This window comes from Erinaceus europaeus, chromosome 8 (assembly GCF_950295315.1).
Source record: "Erinaceus europaeus chromosome 8, mEriEur2.1, whole genome shotgun sequence".
Lineage (NCBI taxonomy): Eukaryota > Metazoa > Chordata > Mammalia > Eulipotyphla > Erinaceidae > Erinaceus > Erinaceus europaeus.
Genome location: NC_080169.1, coordinates 74,100,610 through 74,127,252, shown reverse-complemented (window position 1 = coordinate 74,127,252; position 26,643 = coordinate 74,100,610). Strand labels below are relative to the sequence as shown.

General features: G+C 42.5%; 1 protein-coding gene and 1 long non-coding RNA gene across 2 annotated transcripts in view; one reads left to right on the top strand and one right to left on the bottom strand.

Annotated features, from left to right (window-relative positions):
• Positions 1–26,643, bottom strand: part of LOC132539913 (uncharacterized) — a 98,208-nt gene that overhangs the window by 49,780 nt on the left and 21,785 nt on the right. The window lies entirely within an intron of this gene.
• On the top strand, positions 5,371–6,614 carry LOC132539783 (uncharacterized). The gene is made up of 3 exons (XM_060195711.1): positions 5,371–5,478; positions 5,716–6,016; positions 6,250–6,614. Exons 1-3 carry the CDS (start codon positions 5,407–5,409, stop codon positions 6,585–6,587), a joined length of 711 nt encoding a protein of 236 aa, XP_060051694.1. The 5' UTR covers positions 5,371–5,406; the 3' UTR covers positions 6,588–6,614.

Below are 26,643 nucleotides of genomic sequence, written 5' to 3'. Positions count from 1 at the left end.
TATAATTGGAACTCATTTAAAAACCAGTTGAAATCCTCCAGGGATGCAGAGGTCACATAGGCTCCTAAGCTGAATATGGGCCCCAGATCAAATCGATAGGGTCTACAATCAACAATATTTATACACCATTCCCATTCTTCTTCTTCTAGCGTTTGCCCTTCTTCCGTAGCCAGTCAACAGCGTCAGGTTGAAAGCTGTCAGGAGCTGCTTGTTGCTGGCTTTGAAAGTGACTGGGATCCATGTGGATTCAGTCAGCTAGGAAGGATCGTCAGTTTCGCCAATGAATGGGTACTCACGGGATGCACCACGAGAAGGTCGATCCAATGCATCCCATATTGGTGAGCTACTCTCTTCCCTGGTCTAGTTTTCTAGCCCTTTTTCCAGGCATGACATCATCACAATAGACAGTAAACTGGGTCCACCTGTTTATCAGATGTCAGGGTCAGTAAGGAAAGCAAGAAAGCAAGAAAGAAAGAAATTAAGGAGAAAAAGAAAACTAGTATAGTCATGGACTCTTCAGAATATAACTGAAATAGGCCTACTAGCTATTTACCAAACAGAGACACCCCAAAATCGACATCTGCAAAATTCCATCCTATAGGCTCATGACTAGTCAACCATTTCTTTGGATTTATATGTTAACTCTTCTTTCAGTTAACAGGTTCCAGATGCTCCAATGAGGCCAACTGGGCTTCGCTGGACAGGCAACCCCACCAATGTGTCCTGGAGCTTTGTTTCCCCAGATCCCTACCCCATTATGGAAAGAGAGAGGCAGGCTGGGAGTATGGATTGAACTGCCAATGCCAGCGTTCAGCAGGGAAGAAATTACAGAAGCCAGACCTTCTACCTTCTACACCCTATAGTGACCGTGGGTCCATACTCCCCAAGGGATCAAGAATAGGAAAGCTATCAGGGGAGGGGATCAGATACCAAGTTCTGGTGGTGGGAATTGTGTGGAGTTGTAGCCCTCTTATCCTATGGTGTTTGTCAGTGTTTCTATTTTATAAATAAAAATTTTAAACAACCAGTTGAAAGAAACAAAGCTTTATTTATTGACTTCAGTCGACTTTCACAGTTGTTGTTTTGGTTTGGTTCTAAGGAATTAATTTAATTAATCTGCACATCTTACTTTGAGGCTGCAGTCTGCTATGTCTAAACTATGCTACTTGGTTGTTCCTTAAGCGAGTTTGTTTCTTTGGTGGGTAAGTTGGCTGGTGGCCAGAATAATGCTGAGCCTGAAGGTCTTGGGATGGCACCCAGCTGGGCATCCTAGGCTCACATGTGAAAATCTTTTCCATAATCACCCTGACTTTCCCATGCCTTATATGGCTGATTGACTTCGTAGCAGTTTCCAGAGTGCATGGTTGAAAATCTACATGTATCCTAGTCCAGGACTTGGTACTGTGGATAAAACACTGGAGTCTCAGGCATGAGGTCATGAGTTCAATCTCTGGAGCCCGGGTACCAGAGTGATGTCTGGTTCTTCCTCTCTCTTTCACTCAACAAGTCTCCCAAGGAATCAGTACTTGACTGGAAACATCTGGGCACAGATTTTAATGACATCAAGTTGGCCATTAAATGATCAGCTCTAGACTTCTTCACCCAAGCCCCTGACTTCTTCACACCACTAACTCGTAATTGGCTGTGGAAAGGCTGATTGCAGGTTTACTTAGATGTTGTGGTTGGCTTTATCTGCAGTACAAGTAAGAGTGAAAATCCTATAATACCTGACCTCCATGGACTTACTTAGCTTTTAAGTGACTGAAGAAAGTGGTAATAGGAAGTAGGTGAGGAGGGTATCTAGGTATGAATAGAAACTTTCATTAGGAACTTTATGGTGTCTTTTTAGGTCTTTCTACTTGCTTGCTTCATTTATTGACTCACTGCAGATTATTGTGCAATTTTACTTCAGGTATCTGTTTTGCTCTAATTTACGGACACGTGCTCATGGAATATAAAATGATACAGTCACTTTGGAAATAGTTTGGAAGATAGTTTCAAAATTATACACACACACACATACATATAAACACACTTATATGAATCAGCAACTACACTCTCAGTATTTATCCAAGAGAAACTGAAATCATAAAGGCAGATATGTGGATGTTTACAACATATATGTCATAATGGCTGAAAGTAATTCATTCCCATCAACAGATGAGTGTATAAACAAGCTGATCTATTCACATAAAAATTAAAAATTCAACAGTTTTTTTTTTAAATCTGTTGGCATGCACAAGTATATGAACAGGGTAGATAGCACAGCAATCGACAGTTCTCTCATGCTTCCAGAGGCTGCAGAGGTCACAGGTTCAATGTTTGATACCACTTGTGCCAAAGCTGAGCAGTGCTCTGGCCTCGTACCTCCTCTCCACCCTGAGCCCTTGTTCATGAGAAAAAATACAAAACAAACCTCACAGACATTGTATAAGCAAAGGAAACCAGACCCCCCCAAAAAAGTACACATTAAAGGACTCTATTTATATGAATTTTTATAGAAGAAGTAAAACTAGTCCATAGATAGGGAAATTAGATAAATAAGATCAGTGATTGACTTAGGGTAGCATTCTGGACAAATGACTTAAGGAAAAAATATTAAGCACATGGATATTTTTAGGATAATGGAAATAGTCTACATATTCAAAAGTTGAGATTAACTCCATAAATGTATGTATTTGTCAAATGTCACTAACAAAAATTAGACTGTATGCATCTTATTTTATTTTTATTAAATTTATTTATTTATTTCCTTTTGTTGCCCTTGTTGCTTTTTGCAATTGTTGTTGTAGTTATTATTGTTGTTATTGATGTCTTTGTTGTAGGATGGGAGAGAAAAATGGAGAGAAGGGAAGAGAAAGATAGACACCTGCACACCTGCTTCACCACTTATGAAGAGACTCCCCTGCAGGGGGGGAGCAAGGACCTCAAACCGGGATCCTTACCGACGGGTCCTTGAGCTTTGTGCCACATGCACTTAACCTGCTGTGCTACCACCTGACTCCCTTATTTTATTTTTTAGTATTTTCATTTATTATTGGATACAAACAGAGAGAAATCAGGAGGGGAGGGGAGATAGAGAGGGAAAGAGACAGAAAAACAACTACTGCCCTGCTTCACCACTCGTGAAGCTTTCCCCCTGCAGGTGAGGACCAGGGGTTTGAACCCAGGTCCCTGCACACTGTAATTTATGCACTTAATCAGGTGCGCTACTGCCTGGCCCCAGACTACATGCATTTTATTATATGTCAATTATACTTACTTTGGATGTGTGCTCCACCACTAACCCACCTCCCTAGCTCAATTATTTTTTTATATTTATTTATTTTAAATTTTGCTTTCTTCCCCTTTTGTTGCCCTTGTTGTTTTATTGTTGTTGTTGTTATTTATGTTGTCATTGTTTGATAGGACAGAGAAAAATGGAGAGAGGAGGGGAAGACAGAGAGGAGGAAAGAAAGATAGACATCTGCAGACCTGGTTCACCACCTGTGAAGCAACGCCCCTGCAGGTGGGGAGCCTGGGACTCAAACTGGGATGATTTTGCAGGTCCTTCAGCTTTGTACCATGTGCGCTTAACCCGCTGCACTACTGCCCGACCCCAGAATATTTATTTATTTGCTTATTTATTTATTTCTTTATTTCTTTATCTATTTTCTCTTTTGTTGCCCTTGTTGCTCTTGTTATTATTATTTTTATTGTTGTTATTAATGCCATTGTTGTTGGATAGGACAAAGAGAAATGGAGAGCTATGGGGAAGGCAGGGGAAAGATAGACACCTGCAGACCCACTTCACCGCTTGTGAAACTACTCCCCTGCAGGTGAGGAGCTGGGGGCTCGAACCGGGATCATTATAGGGGTCCTTGCTCTTTCTGCCATATGCACTTAACCTGCTGCACTACCGCCAGACTCCCGGTTAATTATTATATGTATATTTTTATGAGGGGGGGAGAACCATGCCTCCATCAATGAATTTCCACATAGCTCTGCCTTAGTGCCCTCATATGCTACTGAGGATTGAAATCAAGGCCTCATGAATGGAAAACATGCTCTAACCACTGAGTCACATCTCCAACCCCAAACAAGTTTTTATTTTTTTGATATGACACACACTATCATCTTGGGCCTATAAAATTGTCTTTAAGTTTCCTAGGTCACATTTTCTATGCACTCCCTGCTAGGTATCTGGGTTACTTCTGACTATTGAGAGTACACTGTTGTGACAAATTGGGGATAGTAACCCTTTGTGTCTGCTTGTATTTGTATTTCATTTTAGGACCTACCTGAAGGGAATCTTAACAATCCTAGTGTCACCCACTTGAGGAACAGCCACCACAAGGTGGCTAAGAACCTACCTCTGCGTCCTGCAGGCATGGTGAAGTGTTCTCCACCTCCCATTCTCCACCCTTCAAATGCACTTTTCATAAATGGTATCAGTTCACTTTACTGAGGGAAATTTAGTGTTTACAATACAAAGTCTTGTATGGATGTCAGCAACTAGTATGGATGTCAGCAACACAATCACACCCCAATGTGGGTCCTTTCCCTCCATTCTGGGGCCCTAACACTCTTTCCATCCACCCCCAGAAGGCCTTTAATTGGGTGGAATGATGTATCCAGCTTCCCATTTATTTATTTTTGTATTATTGACTTCATTGCATTTTTCTGTCTCCAGCATCTCACATTGGACTTTAATTGAAAAGTAAGTGAGAAAAGACAGAGAGAAAAGGAGAGATACCAGAACACCACTTCTTTGGTGGTTGAAGCAATTGTCCTTGCAACCAGAGCAGGTCCAGCCTGTGTGAGGGTGGTCACTACCAACCCCCAGATCACAACTCCATCATAGTCTGTGTGACATCCCCAGGAAATAACAGCCCTGGATGCACAGGGACCCAGGTATTTGTGGGTACACACACATGCCTGGGGACATTCTAGGGAGGCAGGCTAGAGTGACCACGTGGCACATGGAGACCAGGGGTCCTGAGAGGCTCATGGCCAATCCGGTGTCTCATCATTGGTGAAAAGGAGGGTCAGGCTCTGCCCTAAGTCTGTGTCCTCAAAGTTAGAACCCTGGACACACCCAAGATTTCCAGGGCTGTGGAGTGCCTTATGTGCTGTCACTGTGTATGCAAGTGACATGAGGGTGGAGGGTAAGCAGTCGTCAGTCAGCCCACCATGGTGACTGAGGGTGTCTTGTCTGAGCACAAGTTCAGGTCAGGAGATGCAGGAAGTGACCTCACCTCCCTGGGCTAGATTCAACAGACTTGGAACCCTGGTCACCAGGCAACCACATTCTATCCACAGACCCCCTACTCAAGTCACTTTGCTCTCAGAGCTGAGAGAAGGATGCTCTCCAAAATGAAAGTCCCCAATGGTGAAGGCTGGAATAAGAGCCTCAGAGGTGGCAGAATGACTCAGTTGAGAGGCTGGCTGAGGGATCAGTCTGCAAGCTTCTGTTGTTGCTGCCGCAGAAGTCCTAGGGTAACAGAGGGTGACTGGGGGCAGGTGCCCATATTCAGGCATAACTCTGAGTGACCACATCTTCCCAATGTCTTTCCCTTTCTGGGAGTGGGGTTAGGAATTGTCTGTACCCCTTCCTGGGAGGCAGCCTCCGTGGACAAGTCTAGGCTGAGGTGGAAGCTGAGCCCAGGGGCAGAGGAAGCAGGACAATGTGCAGGGGCTGGGAGGCTGTGACACTCTGGTCTCTTGATTCTGCAGAGATCTCTGTCAGGATACCTGGAGGAAGTGTCTAGCCTCAACTCTGAGACTCTGTCAGAGGGAAAATGGCCACAGGCAAAGAAGTTCTGCGAGCAGCCGAGGTCCAGGTCTAGTCTGCTGTCCCTGGACACAACTTCAGCAGGCTCTCTGGACAGCCGTGGAGAGACTCCTGCCCAGTCAGCAGAGAGTGGCCTCCCCGTGGGCTGCGTGGAGCTGCTGGTGGGGGTGATCCCGCTGTACAGCGACATTGTACTCCACGCGCCCCCCCAGAACCTGGGTGTCCTAGGTACACAGCCTGCAGGTGAGGGGGGGCTGAGTTGTATGAGCATCTGGTGGGAGAAAGGTTTGGGACTGGGCCCCACAGAGAAGAGCCCCAGAAGCTGTTATCTCTTCAGGAGTGAGACTTGACACCAGCTCACCTTGGGGACAGCAGCAGGGAAGGCTTCCTGAGTTGGGCCCCTCAGGTATGACTCAAGATGGGTGAGACCAAGGGGACCATAGGAGAGCTCATGGGGTGACTTGTCTGTTTCTCAGGTCCAGGGGACAGTGAGAAGGTGCCATCAGCTCCCTGTTGCCAGCAGGCCCAGGAGCCAGAATCTTCTGCAAGTGTGGAGACCTCAGCAACTCTGGAGACAGGGCCCTCAGCCAAGACTGCGGGGACCCCCGAGCCACAGCCCACACAGGCCCCTCTGGCTCCGAGCTGGGTGCTCAGAGCTGCACTCTCAGAATCAGCTGTGGAGAAGGCCCTGGGCCCTGCTCCCACCCCCGACCTGGCCCTGCCCTCCCTGGGGGACACCTGCATTGCTTTCCTCATCTACTGCATGTTCATGAGCCCTTTCCTTTATGGTTTTATTTCCCTGTTTTTAACTTAATTCAAATAAAGTGTTTGTGTGTTCTGAGGTAGTCTGAGCACTCCATGGTCTTCAGCACAGCCAGACTGCTGTGTACAGGCCTTGATCTGGAGTCCCAGAGCATGTGAGCCTTCACAGGAGACTCCGCACAGAGCATCCCCTCCCCTCCATCTGCCCACCCAGAAGCCCCTCCTCAGCTTCTGTCCAACTGTAGGTTCACTCCCACTGTCCACTTCCCTACCCTCATGTCTTCTCTGGCCCTCTACTCAATAGCTGGACAGTGAACATCTGGAGGGTGTGTGCATCTCATCTGGAATGGTAAAGCAACCCATAAACCAATTAATTGGTTTTTTTTTTTGCCTCCAGGGCTATCACTGGGGTTTGCAGCCTGCACTACATATCCCCTGCTCATGGAGGCCATTTTTTCCCTTTTGTTGGCCATGTGTATTGTTGTTCTTGTTGTTATTGTTTTGTTGCAGTTGGATAGGAAAGTGAGCTGTCAAGAGAGGAGGGGAAGACAGAGAGGAGGGAAAGATAGATACCTGCAGACCTGCTTCACCACCCCCATGCAGGTGGAAGCCAGGCCTAGATCTGGGATCCTTCCACTGGTCCTTTTGCTTTGGGCCATGTGCATTTAGCCCAATGTGTTACCACCCAGTGCTGAAACAACGAAATTCTTACTATACAAATAGCCCTGTCTTGGAGGATTCATAAGCCTTTTAAAAATAATTACACACACACAAAATAAAAACAAAACTATTGTAACCTAAGGAATTTTCAAGTAGTTAGATGCAGGGCTAGTCTATAACCTCTGAGTATTTAGTGTGCTAATATCAAACAACCAAATGAAGGAAATTATTCATTATCTTTTTTATGTTGGGAAGTATGTGAAGTTGTACCCCTCTTATCCTATAGTTTAGTCAATGTTTCCTGTTTATAAGTAAAAATTACATAAAAATGAATAAGTACACCCCCATGGCTGGGTGGTGGCCCATCCAGCTAAGTGGACATATTACTAAGTACAAGGACCCGTGCAAGGATCCAGGTTTGAGGCCCTCCTCCCCAGCTGCAGGTGGGACACTTCACAAGCAGTGAAGCAGGTCTGCAAATCTCTCTCTTTTTCCCTCTTTATTTTCCCCTCCTCTCTTAATTACTCTCTCTCATATTCAATAAAATGGAAAAAATTGCTTGCCAAGAGCAGTGATTTCGTGGTGCCCACACCAAGCCCCCATGATAACCCTGGAAACAACAACAACAAAAAAAAGTCCACATCAAAACTACTGTAACCTAAAGAATTTTCTAGTATTCTCAATTCTGGGTTAGTCTACAAAACCTGAGTATTTTGTATGCAACCATTTAAAAAGAATGAAGTTATGGAAGGAAACCTTTGAGGGTATAGAACTAGAAATACTTAGGATATAATCTAATAAAGCAAAATGAGAGGGTCAGAGAGATCCTCAGGTGGGACATGGGCTTGCCATGTTTGATGACCAGGTTTTAGTCCTGGCCCTTGAACATCAGAGCACCTGTGAGGGCAAAGCTTCACAATGGGTGATAAGGGACTAAATTCCTTAGTGTCTCTCTCTCTCTCTCTCTCTCTCTCTGTATCCTCACATTCAGGAAAAATAACGTACTGGTCATGGGGTGCAGTCATGCTGGGACTTCGGCCCAACAATAGTAGCTCTGATAACAAAATGAGAACACTTCTCAAACTGATTTAAGATTTGTATTTCTCCTTCATCAGTGTCTCATTCATGTTTTCAACAATTCACCCATCTGGGCTGCCTTTTCATTCAGATAAGGAAACAAAGAGAGAAGGTTCAGGGTAAATAGCTCAATATTTTATACAACAATCGCCAATGTCTGTGACATCTCTGGGGTCACAGAATCACCACATGAGGAACTAATTGAATGTAGAGTTTTTCCCCAGACACAAGTTGCATACACGGCTCTATCAGGTGCCTGATTCTCACTCTACATGGGCCAGGAAGTTGCAGCACAGACTACACTTATAACGTAGCACATGTATTCTGATGAGTTGGGAAGTGTTACTTCATTGAGTCAGCTCTGAGATCATGTCCCATAAAATCATGGAAATCTCTTGGCACATTTCCCCCCAACTTAGATTGTGCAGAATTTTTTTTTCCAGCCCCTAGAAGCTTCTCCTCCACTCTGTGCAGAGGAAAGACAGTCAAAAAACTCAAACACTTCATACCATGGGTCATCAGGGAGATTGCTGCGAGAACTCTGAGTCATCTCAACATTTGATATACATCAAAACATTTATTCCCATAAGGACAAGGGACAGGTTATGACCTCTGTGTAAAGCCAGACATGGGCTGCTGAACTCAACCAGAGAACACAGTACTAAGTCACACAAATCCAAACTTAGACTGAACTAAATGTCGTGATTTTTGTTTGTTGGTTTAATCACAAGCGGTATTTAGTGTTAGCTGATTTCCATTTTACTATTTATTATTATTTTTTTTGTGTTTGTGGAGTCAAGGGCTTGAACTGGGCCCTTGTGCATGATCGTGTTTGTATGTTTAACTGGCTGTGTCACCAGCTAACCCCCAAATTCTGGACTTTAAATGTAGTATGGGAGTCTGGTGGCAGCGCACAATATACGAAGCTCAGGGATTAGTGAAAGGATCCCAGTTCAAGCCCTGGCTTCCTTCCTGCAGAGATAGTAACTTCACAGGTGGTGAAACAGGCCTCCAAGGTGTCTATCTTTCTCTCCCCCTCTCTGTCTTGCCCTCCTCTCTTGAGTTCTCTCTGTCCTATCCAACAACAACAGCAATGACAATAACAACAACAAAATTGCCTGAAAGCAAATAATGACTATACCATAGCAACACAGTTTCTTAAACTCACCTGAAAAACATATGGTAAATAATAGAAGGCTGCTTTTTCCCTGCAAGTGGATATATTCCCTCTTGGTCTTCTCTCTAGGAAGAATCATACTGACCTAAATTCTCTGTTGACAACAGCACTGAATTCTTTTATTATTTTTTTATTTATAAAATGCAAAGTCCTTGACCTGGCTAATGCAATCTTGACACCCCAGAGACCCTTCCAGTTCCACAAAAGTTCTTACCCACTAAATTTAACAATGTATTACCAAAATACCCTTAAGAAAGAGGGTGTGGAAGGCTGGGGATACTTGATGGTTCCCCAAAAATGGTTCAAAAAAGAACCGCCTATAGTAGCCTCTGTAATCAGCTTGCTTGCTGCATTGTGGTTTTTGCCATTGAAACCAGCTGTGTGAGATGAGCCATTACTGCTCTGTACACAGCACTTTGCTGTCATTCAGTCCCCAGCAGGGATATAAAGACTCAAATGTGGACCTTGGTCTTGACTTGTCTTCCTTGCCTTGACTCCACAACATATGCTTCCTTCCTTCCTTCCTTCCTTCCTTCCTTCCTTCCTTCCTTCCTTCCTTCCTTCCCTCTTTTCTTTCTTTCATTCTTCCTTTCTCTCTTTCTTTCATTCTTCCTTTCTCTCTTTCTTCCTTTTTCTATTCCTTTCTATCTTTCTTTCCTTCTCTCTTTCTCTCTTTTTTTATTTTTATTTGATAGGACAGTGGAAAAAAAAGGGAGGAGAGGGAGATAGAGAGATGCCAACATATCTGATAACCTCACCTCCTAGAGCCCTTACCTACTAGGGAAAGATGGAGACAGGCTGGGGTCTGGTCATCAGGCCAATAGTCATGTCCAACAAAGAAGCAATTATAGAAGTCAGAACTCCTTTCTTTTTCTGTACCCCCAAAAGAATTGTGGTCCACACTCCTAGAGGGAGAGAAGTTGTTGTCGTTGTTGGATAGGACAGAGAGAAATCGAGAGAGGAGAGGAAGACAGAGAGGGGAGAGAAAGAGAGGGAGAGACCTTCTTCACCACCTGTAAAGTGACTCCCCTGCAGGTGGGGAGCTGGAGGCTCAAACTGGGTCCCTATTCTGGTCCTTGCACCTTGCACCAAGTACACTTAACCTGCTGTGCTACTGCCTGACTCCCCTTCATAGAGTTTAGAACGTCCATGTGATAGACATGGAGACATAGGGAAAGACAGACATCTATAGACCAGCTTCACTGTTTATTAATTATCCCCCGAGAAGGTGGGGGACTCTTGACCTGAGGGGAGATAAGGTAAACAGGATTTTCCAAATTATTTGTGATCATATAACCCTTTTATCCCTGGTGTGTCTTGAGAAACACATTTTGAGAGATCTTGAATCTGCCAAATACAGTAAAACAATGACCAACAAAAGGGTCAGAGTCACAAGCAAGGTTCTATATTAGCTCTGAATTTGTAGTGGAAGGTGGTACTAACCGTGAAATTTGGTTATTTTTCTAATTTTGTTTTTATTAAGGTAATATTAATAGTTTACAGAACACTTATTGACACATGAAAACTATTTTTTTCTTTTTCCCCCATTACTATACTTATCTTCTTGTATTTTTTTCATAGTTATATCTTCTTTTATTTTTATTTTTTATCTATAGTATTTTTTCAGTTTCTTTTTTTTAATTTATAAAAAGGAAACATTGAGAAAACCATATGATAAGATGGGTATAACTCCACACAATTCCCACCACCAGAACTCCATATCCCATCCCCTCCCCTGATAGCTTTCCTATTTTTTAACACTCTGGGAGTATGGAACCAAGGTCAGTTATATCTTTTTATTTAGTGATTCAGTAACAAGTGCTAGGAAATTGTGCAGATGCAGTCACATCTGCCATGTTGTCCCCTCGGGCTATTGCTAGTTCCTGAGAGAGTTGGGACATTCTCGGAGCGCCTGTTCCACCATGTTGTGCCCTCAGGGCATTGTCAATTCCCCGCAATAGTTGAAGTGCTTTGGTTACTCCTCCCTCTTCCCATTCTCACGAGAGTTATTATCCTACCCTGGAGTGCTATGGTTACTCCTCCCCCTTCCCATTCTCACGAGAGTTATTATCCTACCCTAGAGAGTTATTATCCTACCCTAGAGTGCTATGGTTACTCCTCCCCCTTCCCATTCTCGCGAGAGGTACTCCCATAAAAGCCCTTCTTCTTCCGCACCTCTCTCTCTTGCCGGCCCTTCACTTAGGTGGTTAGACGCAGGGAAGGTTGCTGTGTGAGGTGGCCATTTTTGCTACCTCCACGTGGCCCAAGCTGCTTCTCTCTTACCCAACTCTGAGGTGCTAGCACAAATAAAGATTTGTGTTCTGTCTTCGCTCCGGATCTCCTCTCTTTCTTCTCCACGGCACAGCTCGACAGCGGGCGCCCAACGTGTCCCGCACTCACGACCCACTGGGTGGCCCGGCCTGAGATCCAGAAAAGCCGCCCAGACACAGCTAAGTGGCAGCCGCCTGACTCTGCAGCCCCACGTTTCCCCCCACCATGGGATTTTTTCTGCTTTACGAGGAGGCGTCCCAGACATTCTATTCTTTTCTCACGGGACAGGCTCTCTATCTCAGAGATGCTTTAATTGGAGCTGCACCATGGGTTCTCTTGGCTATGTTTGCAACTCTCAGGATATGTATAAGGCGTCCTGCCAAAGGTTAAGAGACCTTGAGGCTGAGATACAAGAGTTAAAGGATATGTTCTTGGCGCTTAAACACCCTAAGCCTTCTGCTAATACCTCATCATTAAGAGACCTTGAGGCTGAGATACAAGAGTTAAAAGAGTTGTTTTCAGCGCTTAACCACCCTAATTCATCTACAGTTTGCCCCAAGAGTTCTCTTCCGGCAGCTCTGACAGCCGCCACCCCAGCAGCTTCCACTTCTATGACTCCTCCCCCCGTTGATACCTCATCATTAAGAGACCTTGAGGCTGAGATACAAAAGTTAAAAGAGATGTTCCCGGTGCTTAACCACCCTAATTCATCTACAGTTTGCCCCAAGAGTTCTCTTCCGGCAGCTCCAACAGCCGCCACCCCAGCAGCTTCACTTCCATGACTCCTTCCCCCACGTCATCAAACCAAGTCCACACCTTCCCAGTAAATGTAGCCCCCAATAGACAAAACCCTCAGGTGTGACATCCATACTCCTTTAGAGAACTCAGGCAGGCAGTGAAGGAGGACGGGATTCATGCCCCATGGACCAAATCCATTTTACGAGGCTTTTTCCAGCACCTTAATACCCCCCAAGATTGGAGGGTCTTAGCTCGTGCTGTGCTCCCAACCCCCCTCTATCTGCAATGGGAGGCATGCTTTCGTGATGAATGCTCAAAACAATCCCAGAAAAATAGTCACAAACAGCTAGAATGGAATTTTAATGCATTGTTTGGAGCGGGAGAGTTCGAAACTGGAATTCAGCAGGCAGAAGCCAAGTTTCCAACTGGTTATTTTGAACAGGTACACATCTGTGCAACACAAGCATGGGAGAGGTTAACCCCATCCACAGGAGAGGCCTCAGTCCCCATTAACTCCCTTCGCCAAAAAACCTATGAATCCTTAGCTGACTTCATTTCCAGGGTGCGGTCAATCTTAGAGAGAAAGATTTATAATCCTGAAGTCCGTTCTCTCCTCCTGCATTCTATTGTCTGGGATGGCATGATTCCAGAATTCCGTCAGGCATGCCTCAGTCTTAAACACCAACACCCAGATAATTGGATTTTAGCAACACAGGAACTTAGACCAGGCTCTTATGGGGCACCCATTATGACACAGGCTTATGCAGTTACCCCACATAATCAAAATGGGGCCTGCTATAAGTGCGGTCGCCAAGGGCATTGGTGTAACCAATGTCCAGATAAGCTGCAACCATGCCTCCAGTCAGGGCAACCACGCCTCCAGTTAGAGCAAACACGCCTCCAGTCAGGGCAACCCCACCTTCAGTCAGGGAGCCAGAGGCCACGAACATCTTGTCCTAGATGTCAGAAAGATTTTCATTGGAAGAGATTGTTGGTCCAAGTTTCATAAAGATGGAATGCCCCTGAAAGGTAAAAATTCGGGGCCTGAGATTTTGTGGACCACTCCTGTTTTAGAACGAGGTCACCCTACTATGACAGTAAGGATTGGCAATATTCCTTTTAAATTTTTGATTGACATGGGGGCAGAAAAGACTATTTTAAGGCAAGCAGAGGTTCCCCCAAATTGGGAACTTCTCCCAGGACCCCGTTTACATGGAGTTGGAGGGTTGACCCAAGCCTTTCTCACACAAGATTTGCTCATGTGGGAAGACCCTGAAGGGACTACCAGACACGTCCGCCCTTTAGTAGCTGATATTAGCACCAACCTACTGGGCAGGGATCTTCTGGAATGTCTTGATGTTAGGATATCCACAGATGCCTCTGTAGAGTGTAACACCCGCTCCTGTGAGACTAGATCTAATCAGCACCCCCAATACTAACTGCCACTATTCGTAACCAAACTCCCTGCTTAGACTGGCTTTCTAATGAGCCTGTCTGGGTGGAACAGTAGCCTTTGCCTAGGGATAAGCTAGAAATTTTAAAAGAGCTCCTCTGAGAGCAGTTGCTCTTGGGACACATTCATCATTCCAGAAGCCCATGGAATACTCCTGTCTTTGTGATTAAAAAGCGCTCAGGAAAATGGTGCCTCTTCCAAGATCTCTGTGCAGTAAATAAAACCATGCAGGTCTGGGGCTCCCCCCTAAGGGGTTTGCCTTTTGCTTCTGCAATTCCCACAGGAATTCCAATCATAGCTATTGATATACAAGATTATTTTTTCTCTATTCTCTTGCATCCAGAGGATTGTAAAAGTTTTGCCTTATCTGTTCCTTCTATTAATAACACTAGCCCTGCCGATAGATTTGAATGGGTGGTGCTGCCCCAGAGCATGGCCAATAGTCCTACAATTTGTCAAGAGGCTGTTAAATCTGCCCCTTTTCCATATATTCATAAGGGCCTTAATGTTTTTCACTACATGGATGATGTCTTAATATGGGGAGAATTAGATACAGATCTCTGTGCCCTACATGATTTTCTCATTACTGCCTTAAAGAAAAGTGGCCTTAATGTAGCTCCTGAGAAGATACAACCTAATTCCTCCAATATCTTTCTTAGGTTCAGAGATTTCTCTAACGCAAATTCGTCCCTTAAAACCTAGTGTTACTTTTCCTTCTAACCTCACTCTTGCTTCTTTACAAAGTTTTCTTGGAAATTTAAATTGGCTTAGGCAGTATCTTTATCTGCCTACTAGCTGCCTCCAACCACTGTTTCACCTGTTAAAAGGAAACAAACAGCTCTCCTCAAAACGTAGGATAACTCCTGAGGTCTCCTTGGCACTGGAAAGGGTTAACCAGGCCCTCCAGGACATGCACCTTGTTCGATTCTCCCCCTCCTCTTCGGTAAACCTTCTAATCTTTATCTCCACCCCCACAGTAGTGGGGGCATTGTGGCAGAACCATGGGGTTCTCGAGTGGCTTCACATGCCAGTAGGCAGAGCTCCAAGACTCCTCACTGAGACGCATTAGCATTCATGGTTTGCCAAAGAAGAAATAGGTCTGTGCAGGTCTTAGGGAAAGAACCAGATTTAATTATTCTTCCCTTTTCTCTCACAGATACAGAGTGGCTCATACGCCATTGTTCCCGTTTTCCCATAAGCTTTGTGGGGTTTCCAGGACAAATAGATAACGATATTCCTTCGAATAAATTGATAGCTTCTTTACCTCTTTTGCCTCTACTAGTACCTAAACTTTTCTCTCGAGATCCCATCCCCTCTGCTCCTACAGTCTTCACTGATGGTGGAATAAAGGGAGCTGCTGCTCTTATATATTACCCAGACAAACAATCCCCTAAACCTCTCTTTATTGAGCTTCCTGATAATTCCCCTCAGTACAAAGAACTTTATGCTGTTTTCCTTGCATTAAAAGCTGTACCAGAATCCTTCAACCTTTTTTCTGACAGTGTGTATACTGTTAACTTACTTCCATGGCTTGCTTGTTCTTATGTGAAAATTGATGACAACCCACTTTCCCCTCTCTTGATTCAAATCGCCTCTATGCTCTGTTCTCAAACCCAACCACTGTATATTCAACACCTTCGTTCCCACAGCCCTCTTCCTGGTTTCCTATCTGAAGGGAATGCTGCAGCTGACCGCCTTGCCTCCACAGGAACTCTCCTAGTCTCTGTCTCTGATCCTGATGACTTTCATTCCCTAACCCATGTTAATCTTAAAAGCCTTTGAGCTCAATTTCCTGATGTTCCTTTACCACAGTTGAAACATATCCTTGCTACATGTTCTTCCTGTGCAAGTCTCATAAAAACACCTGCTATTCAAACTCTTGGGGTTAACCCCTGAGGCTTATAAGCCAATGCTCTTTGGCAAATCGATGTCACCCACATACCAAACTTTGGCAAACAAAAATATGTGTTTGTCTCAATTGATACCTTTTCTAAATTTATGTGGGTGACAGCTCAGATGGGAGAAAGCTCTAAAAAGCTTATAAGCCATATGCTCTCCTGTTTTGTTGTAATGGGCTGAAAACTGAAAACTGACAATGGGTCCATGTTTACCAGCAAACAATTTAAAGATTTTTGTTCCCTCTGGAACATTACTCATACCTCAGGCATTCCCTATAATCCACAGGGACAAGGCATTGTCGAGAGGGCCCATCAAACACTTAAGGCTCAATTAAATAAAGATAAAGGAGGAATGTACCCCCCCCAATATCCAGCTAGCAAAAGCCTTAACTACATTAAATCTCTTTAATATTTATAATCACTCGGACCTACCTCCTATTATTCTTCACTGGCAAACACCATCTACCCTCCCAGCTATTAAGGTCAAATGGAAAGACCCACTCAATAAAATTTGGAAAGGGCCTGACCCCTATTGACCATGGGGAGGGGTTTCGCATGCGTTTTCCCACAGAATTACTCTAAACCTGTCTGGGTTCCTGCCCGCCATGTCCAACAATACCCGCATGATGGCACTGCTATCCCTGAAGAACAAGAAATACTACCAGAGGACTAGATGCAGGATACATCCCAGGATCCATAATACGACATGGCAGAATCTGGAAAATCTGGCTCACAGAGCCCTCTCTCCTACCCCTTCTCTGGATGTCTTATGTTATGACTGGCCAGTTGTGTTTTGTGAGTGTGTTGAATGACCAAAAATTTTTGTATGACCCATCTGCTCAGAGTACTCTAAAAGGTAATTGACTTTATGTAAAAATGCTGGACACAGCCAAAGTTTCTGGAGACATCCAGAAACATTCCAATTTTTTTTTCTCTCTTTTGACTTTTTATATATAAGTCTTGGTATATATATATATAAGTGCTTAGTCTTAAACTGTGTGAATAAAGACAGATCTAAATTTGTTTTTAAAATGATATTTTTTTCATAACAAAAGTTTTTCTCCTCCAGTGTGTTATAACTAAATGTTTATGGGTATGTTTCAAGTTTGGTAAACATTAACTTAATGGTTAAAAATGTAACCTTGAAGCTACATTACTACCAGGCAAGGTAAAATTAATTTGCTAAAAGTAACTAACTATTTAAGGTAAAGTCTAAATATTTAACGTGACAATATATCCCCAAAACTAAAATGCAAATTTTCTATACAGGGTGTTTTTGGAGGGCCCCCAAAAGTGCCCTGTAAACTATCTTGTGGAAATTAATCCCCAACAGATCTGGTATCAATCTGGCACTGTAAATGTAAAACCATTGTCACTAACATGCGTTACCTCTCTAAGTAATCTGAGTCTGTTTATAGTCCAAAGTAAAAATAGTTAAAAAATCAAAATATATATTTTAACTAAAATTGGTCTGAAGATCCTGCTGTAGAGACTGCTACGAGAGGTAATATTAGATGACCTTTGAACAAAATCATAAAGATATTTAAACCTATTATAATCATCGAGGTACCAATTATAGTAAACCTCTAACTTGTTACAAGTTTTATTTTTTTCACAAGTAAGTGATTACAACTATCAAGCCTTCACATGAAGAATCATCTGGTCATATGGTAAGGTATTAAACTATAAAAAGTTCTTCCATACACAAATTATGTGAATTAACAACATTCACATATTCTTCTACACTTAACTGGTGTATCTCGTCTTGCCACTATAGGCCCGCCAAACACCTAGGCTCAATTAAGTAAAATAATAATAATAATAAATAGGAAAGATTCATCCCCCATACTCAGTTGGCTAAGGTACCAAACCTCTTCTTCTATAAAAAATTCAATCAGATGTCCTGCTAACCACAAGAAGAAGATTGTTTGTGTTTCTTTCACAGGAATCCCAGGAAAAACCATCTGGACCCCTGCACACTCTGACATCACCCACTAGACGGCACACACCCCCCCGAAACCCTAAATGTCACCTGACGCAATCTGAAGAACCTGATTCACAGACTCCAAGGACAGAACTTTCTTAATGCCTGTCTGCCCTTCCTGCTTCTGCTTTGCCTGTCATGTTTTGGCAGTTCCAGCTCACTCTCTACAGAAAAGTAGAATTCCAGTGGCTGACCTTCATCATAGAGATAGACGTGCAGCGTTTCATCCCCTGCCATATCTTACCCTAGCCATCTACTATGGACTGAGACTTCTATCGGACTTGCTGGTATACCCTTTGGACACTTTACACAATTTTAAAGCAGCTTCCTTCCCTTCATGCTGCTGGTTTTTCAAAGACTGACCCGCAGTAGTTCATGGACCTTACAGCCAGTTGCCTTGGGGACTGTACAGCGCTGCACAGCCCCTTCGCTTGGCAGGCATGCCCTCCCACCTACAAGCCCTGTCTCCAGAGGCAGGAAAATCCCCCTTACTAGATACTGGTGCCAGAGGCAGTAAACGCCCTTTGAGAAATGAAATGCCCCCAGAGGCAGGAAACTCCCCCAAAGACAGAAAATGCCCCTTTACGCACCAAACCTCCCCTTGGCATCACACTGGCTCTTACTGCTTCCCTACTTGTCCTTTCCTGTTTTGTTATATCATTTAGGTTTATGCCCAAAAGGTTTCTGCTCACCCCTACACTACTATTCCTCTGTCATAGATAGTCTTTTACAGACATTGAACCATCATAATGCGATGACTAGATAAAAAGATAGAGTAAGATATAGAAATATTGTGAGGAGATGGTTGAACCTGGCATAGCTTAACCTATGAGATGAGTCCCTCCAGGTAAGTCTCTCTCTCTCTAAAGAGGGGTTGAGCACAGGGGGACACATGAATATCACAAGGTTGGTGGCCATTTAAGCCTTCCCTCCCCCACAAAAACGTCCTACATCTTCCCACCTGAGCATGGCATTTCTTAAAAACATTTAAGCCTGCTCCACTCTTTATTTCCTTACTGTGTCCATTAGATATAAAGGAAAGGAGGACACATTGGGGAATTACGCAGATGCAGTCTTTGCCCTCAGGTTTTGCCACTTCCTGCGATATTCTCGCAGTGCCTTTTTCAACCAATCCTGTCCTGACATGTCATTCCTGTTTGTTGCCCTATAAAGCCCTCTCACTTCTACGCTCTTGCTCTCTCTTGCTCGGTGGTGAGGTAGCCGGGGACGGCCATTTCTGGCTGGCTCCACGTGGCCTGAACCATCCATCTAATCCAACAGTAAAGATTTGTGTTCTCTCTGTGCTTGGATTCTCTCTCCTTCATGTCCCTCCACTGCGAAGTGACAGGAAGGAAGGAAGGAAGGAAGGAAGGGGGGGGGAGGAAACAAGGAAGGGAGGAAAGAAGGAGAAGGGAATAAATGGAAGGGAAGAGAAAGACCCAAAGCAGACACACTCCCAGGCGAGCTATCTCAGAAATCCCACTGTCTATCTTAACTAATCTACTGCCTCACTAGTGTTTATTGAATTTCTTATTTATTTATTTGAGACTTAGAACTGGACATTACGCTCCAAAAATGACTTCAGCACTACTTATCAGTGCTGATATAATTTATTCAATATCCAACTCACATTGGAGTTTCAGGCCTTGATTTTTGCCTATTAATGGACAGACTGAAGAGTCTTGTTTAATATTTATTGAAGTTTATGTATGTCATACTCATTTGCTGGTATTTTGTAATTCATTGTATGCAACTGCTAGATCCAAGTATAAACTCATATGAGGTGTACTGCCTATGACTCTAAGCTATTTAGAAAAGATCTTCTTCACTAATATATTTTTAAATATTACCAAGATTTAAAATACAGATAGATGAAATAAAAATGTCTTTATCCTGGTCAGATGATCATCTTTCTTCTTTGGAAAAAGGAGTATCTAGGTCTGGGAGGTATCTCACTCAGTAAAGCATTACTTAGGCAAAGACCTGGGTTTGAGCCTCAGTGACACATGTGAACACCAAGTCCAGCAACCAGAAAACTCCATGGATGGTGGAAAAAATGCTATGCAGGCCTGTCTGAATGTTTGTATCTAAATTTAAAGAGAGAGAGAGAGAGAAGATTGTCCTGGAAGCAGTAGTATGGTGTGTGCATAAATCCCCAGCATCACATTGAATAAAATTACATAAATATCAGACACTGATATTTTTTTAGAATACTAATGACATTTTGTCTTCCCAGAAAGTCGGAATCTCAAGCTCATCTGCATAGTAACTATGACAGTATGGTTTATTGAGGAGTTACCACTACATAATATTTAAAAAAGCAATTTTCCCAAATATACATTCTTTGAAAGTTTACCAGTCCCACAGCTCCTTAAAAGTTTTACTGGCAGTCAATAAAAGAAATGATAAGGACCTTTCTGCATCCAGGATAGGTATTTCCCAACAAAAAACTTAAGTGGAAGAAATTTTATCTTAAGTATATTTTATGTGTAAGAAATCAAACAACTTGAGTGGAGGAGACAGCATAACAGTTAGGTAAACAGGCTCTCCTGCCTGAGGTTCCCAGGTCCCAGGTTTAATCCCCCGTCCCATCATAAGCCAGAGCTGAGCAGTATCCTGAAAATAAATAAATAAATAAATAAAATCGCTCAATAAAAATTGGGCAAAACTATGCACAGATACACAGATGGCAAATATGCATATGAGAAGATGTTCAATATTGTATCCCCTTAGGGAATTGGAAATTAAAACAGAAATGAGATACTATTACATATCAATTAAAATATTGGCATCACCAAATGCCAGTAAGAATTAGTGGCAATAGGAACTCTTGTTCATTATGGGTGAGAATTCAAAATGATACAACCACTTTTAAAGACAATTTGGCAGTTTCTTTCCACTTGACCCAACCATTGGTATTCATCCAAACAAGTTGAAAGCTTTTGCCACACCAAAACTTGCACACATAATTTGTAAACAACTTTACTTATAATTGCTAAGTCTTGGAAGCAATCAAAGTGTCCTTCAGTGAGTAGATAAATCAATTGTGATACACCCAGATAATGGATGATTATTCAATGTTAAAAGGAAGAAATGAATATCAAGTCTTAAAACATCAATTATTAAGTAAAAGATGTCAATTTGTAAGCCTACCTAATTTGTATGGTTCCAACTATGTTACTTCTGGAAAAGGTGAAAATGTTCTGTGTGGCCTATCAGATGAGGAAGATCTGATAAATTATTTTCTGCCTCTTCACAACAGATGTTTAACTCTGACTTTGATGCTTTATCAAAAAGGATAAAGTACAAAATCTACTCTTTTAGATCAAGGGTAGCTCTTTGTTGAACAACAACGAAAGCTTTTGCCTCCTAAACTCCCACTACTCCAACTTCACGATCTGAATCAGGCATTTTCCTTAGGAATGGAGTTGCTGTATTGCACCAAAGTAAAAGACTCTGTGGTGGGTGGGGGGAGGGTTCAGGTCCTGGAACATGATGGCAGAGGAGGGCCTAGTGGGGGTTGAATTGTTATTGTGGAAAACTGAGAAATGTTACATATGTACAAACTATTGTATTTTACTTTTGACTGTAAACTATTAATCCTTCAATAAAGAAATTTTTTTAAATGCTATGACTGGGAAGGTGACAAAGTGGCAGAATGCAGGACTTTCATGTGTGATGTTCCAAATTCAATCCTTGGTATAACCTATGCTGGAATGATGCTCTGCGTCTCTCTCTCTCTCTCTCTCTCTCACACACACACACACACACACACACACACACATTAAAAAAGGAAAATGTAGAAATGAGAAATGAATCTGTAACTTCCAGGGAATGGAGGGGTGGGGGAAGAACTAAGGATGAATAGGCAAGCCACAGTGGATTTGGGGATAGTGGAATTCTCTAATGATGATTGTATGGCATTATACATTTGTCCAAACCCATGGAATGTGTAACATCAAAAGTGGGCCTTAAGGGGTCTAGGCAGTGATACACCTGGTTGAGTACACAGGTTACCAGTGCAAGGACCCTGGTTCAAGCCCCTGGTCACCATCTGTGTGTATGACGGGGGGAAGCTTTACAAGCAGTGAAACAGCACTACAGGTGTTTCTTTTTGCTTTCACCTCCCTCCTATCTTACTTTCTGTCCTAACAAATAAAAATAATTATTTAAGTAATAAATGAATAAATGTTAAAAAAAAAAGAAAAAGAAAAATATGGCTCCCTAAAGTGGTGGATTCACTGTGCAGGCACAAAGCCTCACCAATAACCCTGGTGACAATTCAAAACAAACAAAGGTGGGCCTTCACACAACCTACAGGCATTGAGTTACATTGTAATGTCAGTGTAGCTTGGTGGATTGTAGGAAAAGAACAGTTCTGGTGTGAAATGTTGATGGTGGAGCAGGCTGTGCACATACCAGAGTGAGATACCTGGAAACTCTATATACAGGGCACTCAATTTTTCTGTGAAACGAAAACTGCTCCAAGAAACAAAGTATATTTAATAATAATACGTGGTCTATGAACTCAATTTAATTGACATAACGAATTATTCAACTGTTGATAAAAATTAACTTGAATATATGAAAATTCCTAAGCCTCTATATATTTGGTTAATAGTTAGTATTTTAAGACCTTAAGTAATGACATAAGACTCAGCTCTGGTATTCTGTCTCTGAAAAACAACTGTGTCTATGTTACAAATCCAGTTCAAGTAATCAACCCAAGTCAGTTTTGCCAGGGAACAGCAAAATCTCAGTCCAAACCAGTTCAAACAATGCCACCTTATGCCTCCATCATCCTGGAGGGTGGTAACAGAGGTTCCACTTTCTGGAAAGGAGAAAGGAATACATTACCACTGAGCACAGTTATGGAAATAGGGCAGGGAAGTTTTGGTAACCCCAGAGACAAAACTAGATGTATTGTGTCAATGTAAGGGACAGATTCTAAACAGCACAGTGCTGGGAAATTGTGCAGATGCATTCACAGCTGCCATGTTGTCCCCTCAGGTTATTGCCAGTTCCCACGAGAGTTAATACGATATTCTCGGAGTGCCTTTCCCAACCAATCCTGTCCCGAGTCGTCACTTCCGGTTTTTGCCCTATAAAGCCTTCTTACTTCTGCCTCTCTCTCGCCCACTTTTCACTTGGGTGATTAGATGCAGGGAAGGGTGCTGCGTGAGGCAGCCATTTTTGCTAGCTCCACGTGGCCCAAACCACTGCGCTTTCACCCAACTCCGAGGTGCCTGTTCGAATAAAGATTTGTGTTCCCTCTTTGCTCCAGATCTCCTCTATCTCTCCTCCACGGCGCAGCCCGACAGCACAGTGCTATCAAACCCTGTTACTAACACTGCCCAAAACATTTTCACACTCTCCATGCCATTCATAGGAGGTGTGACAGGGAAGTTCAGGGACAGGGAAGACAATACAGAAATGCCATCTAAAACATACTTGCTAAATACCTCTGATTAGAAAGAGAGAGGACTTTGCCATTTTCTACAGCTGCCTATTCTGCTGTTGAAATGTTTTATTAAAATTGTTTTGGTTATTGCCAGCAAAGCCCACCTTCACATAAATCCCAAATTTAGGGTCAGATCCTCCACTTAAGAACATAAATTAAGGTTGGTCCCCTACACTGCCTCTTTACCTGTTGTGTGACCTTCATAAAGTAACAGGATGGGTCAGTTAGTGGCATATCCAGTTGAGTGCACTTGTTACCAGGCACAATGAACTGGGCTCATGTCCCCAGTCTTCACCTACAGGGGAAAATTTCACAGGTGGTAAAACAGTGCTGCAGGTATCTTTCTTTCTCCCAGTCTTCCCACTCTCCTCTCAATTTCTCTCTGTCTTATCAAAATAGTTTGTAAAAGAACAAAACAAACAAGCATTAAGTAACTGAATTCCTCTGTGCCTCAGCTGTATCCACTGAAATGGAAATGACAATAATACCTACTTCCAAGGGTGGGCCTGAGAATGAAATATTAGCACAGTGCCTGGCTTGTGACACACACCCATAATTACTAGCTATTACAGTAATTTGCTATTGTACACAATGATTCGTTCAGTGACTGGGAATGGCAATTCAGCCATTGGAGTAGAAATATTCTCTGATTATCCTGAGTCAGGAACCCTCAGCCTTTCTGAGGAATACTGAAATTTAGGGCTGAGCACTGAAGGAGTTAAATGGCACCCACTGTTATCCTGGGATTCACCTGGACTCACAATTTCTATTGCCTGGATATGATTTTACTTCCCCAAATAGACCTTCACAAAACCAGTTCTCCTGTGGGCTCACTCCTTTGGCAATAGCTTGCTCTTAGGTCCTCCTTTTGACCTGACTTGTGACCTACCTAAGGTTGAACCTCTGTACCACATCACATGGTTTGGTGTAGCAATCTTGCTTTCTGGCATTACAAAACACCAAAGATGCTTTTAAAAAAATATTTGACGCCTTGCCAAAATTTGGCAGCTCCCCAGGGAAGAGTTTGAAGCAGTTCCTTAAACCAGATGTATCAGCTGAGGAGTGTCACAAGCACCAGGGATTATGGGGGGGGGGGGTCACATTGGGAAAAGGAATCTAGAATCTCTACCTAGAAACCAGGCCTCATGGAGGCAAAAGCCCAGTCCAGGAGCTGGAAGGTTGCTTTTAGGATAAACATGGTTCTAATAACTGGGGTTTAACAGTAAATAAAATCGCCATCTGCTGCACTCTTAATATAGGCCAGGCATTATGCCAGACATTTTACGTGTTAACTATCTTTATAAAAAAACCTGTTTAAGTTGTGGAATAAAATAGTCTTAAAGTGTTCAAAACAAATGTCCAGTATAATGAACAATCACAAAGCAAATACTAGTATAACTACCACCTCAGACAAGAAATAGAATACCCCCAAGCACCACAGAACCTTCCTACTCCAAGAGTTCCTCTCCAATTCCAGGATCCTTCCAACCCCAAAAGCAGATACTACTCTGATTTTGTGATAATCTCTTCTGTTATAATTTGTTCAAAATGTCATACACTATATAAATTTCACTGCTAGTTTATAATTTAGCTTTGCCTATTTCTGAATTTTAAAATAAAATTGTATGAATGTTTTCTTTTAAACACTGTTTATAAGTTTCACTCATTTTACTCCTTATAGCACTGTTTATTCATTTTCAGTGCCATATAGTACTCCCTTGTGTGGTCATGTCATATTTATTCATTTTACAACTGGTGGATATCTTCATTAATTATACAGAGCCTGAAGTCATGAGCATGCTTATAAATGTACTCTAGGATACATGGAGTGTTTCTCTTGAATTCATATATCCAAGAACAGACTTGCTGGATTGTAGAATATATATGGTTTCAATTTGGGGTTTTTTTTTCCTAGAAAAAGCCAAAAAATTTCAAAATTATTGTACTAATTAATATCCTCATTAGCATAATGTAATTAATTAATTAATTAACTAATTTCTTGCCCCCAGGGTTGTCACTGGGGCTTTGTTCTTGCATGATTCTACAGCTCCTGATAGCTATTTTTCTTTCCTTTAGATAGAAGGAGACAGCAAGAGAAGGAGAGACACTACTAGCATCATGCTCCACTTCCTGTGAATCTTTCTGCCTGCAGGCAATCCTACACTGTGGGCTATGGCTCAAATCCAAGTTTTCACACATCATAACATGTACGCTCTATTGGGTAAGTCATATGCCCACCCCATCAGCAGCAACATATGAATTACCTATTGTTTCACATTCATTTCAACACTTGATATTGTCCAAATTTGCAAGTTTTACTGAACTGATGTATGTATGTAGCATTTAACCGTAGCGTGAATAGCTGTTTTTTGAACTTTAAATTCATTGGCTCATACTTGATATGTTCATCTCTTATCTTGCTCTTTTTGTTCAATACCACATTTGTAAAACTCATTGGTGGTGTTGCATGCGACATTGTACTGCCTCCCTTATTAATTCTGTGGTTGACTGTATTTTCATGGTTTTTGGTTATTATCCTCTGATATTAAGTACTGTCTCATGTTTTTTTAAACTTTTAATTCTGAATACTAGTTTCTCTAGTAGTGTCATGTGTTGTAAATATCCACTTATGTTCTCTTTAATCCTCACAGCAAAGCCAATAAATCAATATTATGATGCCTGTTTTATAGTTAAAGGCAAGAAAGTCTTTGAGAATTGTATTGACTTGTCCATGATGACCCAAGGAGTCAGCATCAGAGCTGGGACATCAAAGTCACTGCTCCACTGTTTTTGAAGCTTCACCTCTGCAGGTGGGGGCAGGGGCCTGAACCCCAGTTCTTGCTTATGTGTACTCTACTAGGTGTGCCACTTCCCTGCTCCTACAAGGATCAATTTCTATCAATATTATATAGCTTAAAATATACCTTAAATCTATCCACTTATCTATATGTAGCAAACCCTTAGTCTAAACACCATCTCTCATCTGGATTCTCTGAATAGATACCTTGTGTTATCACTTCCACTCTCTGCTATCCCTAATTTATTTCCACACAGCAAACATCAATTGAGTTTTTCAAGATGCTCCTATAACTAGATCAGAGTGCCTGGAACTTTCCACTTGCATATATATATATATTTTTTGTTGTTGTTGTTGTTGTTTATTTAAATATTTTACATATAAAAAGGAAACATTTGTTGGTATGCATGAGACCCCTTCTGTTTCATTTGGTTTAAATCTCCCCTGCTTAACACTATTCTATTTACATAACCACTGCTAACAAACACCACCCTCCCTCCAGGGCATTGGTGGTTCAGTGATAGGATTCTCGCCTGCTCTGCCCCCTCCTTGTCACACTCTGATTTTCACCAGTCACTTTTCTCTCCACCCT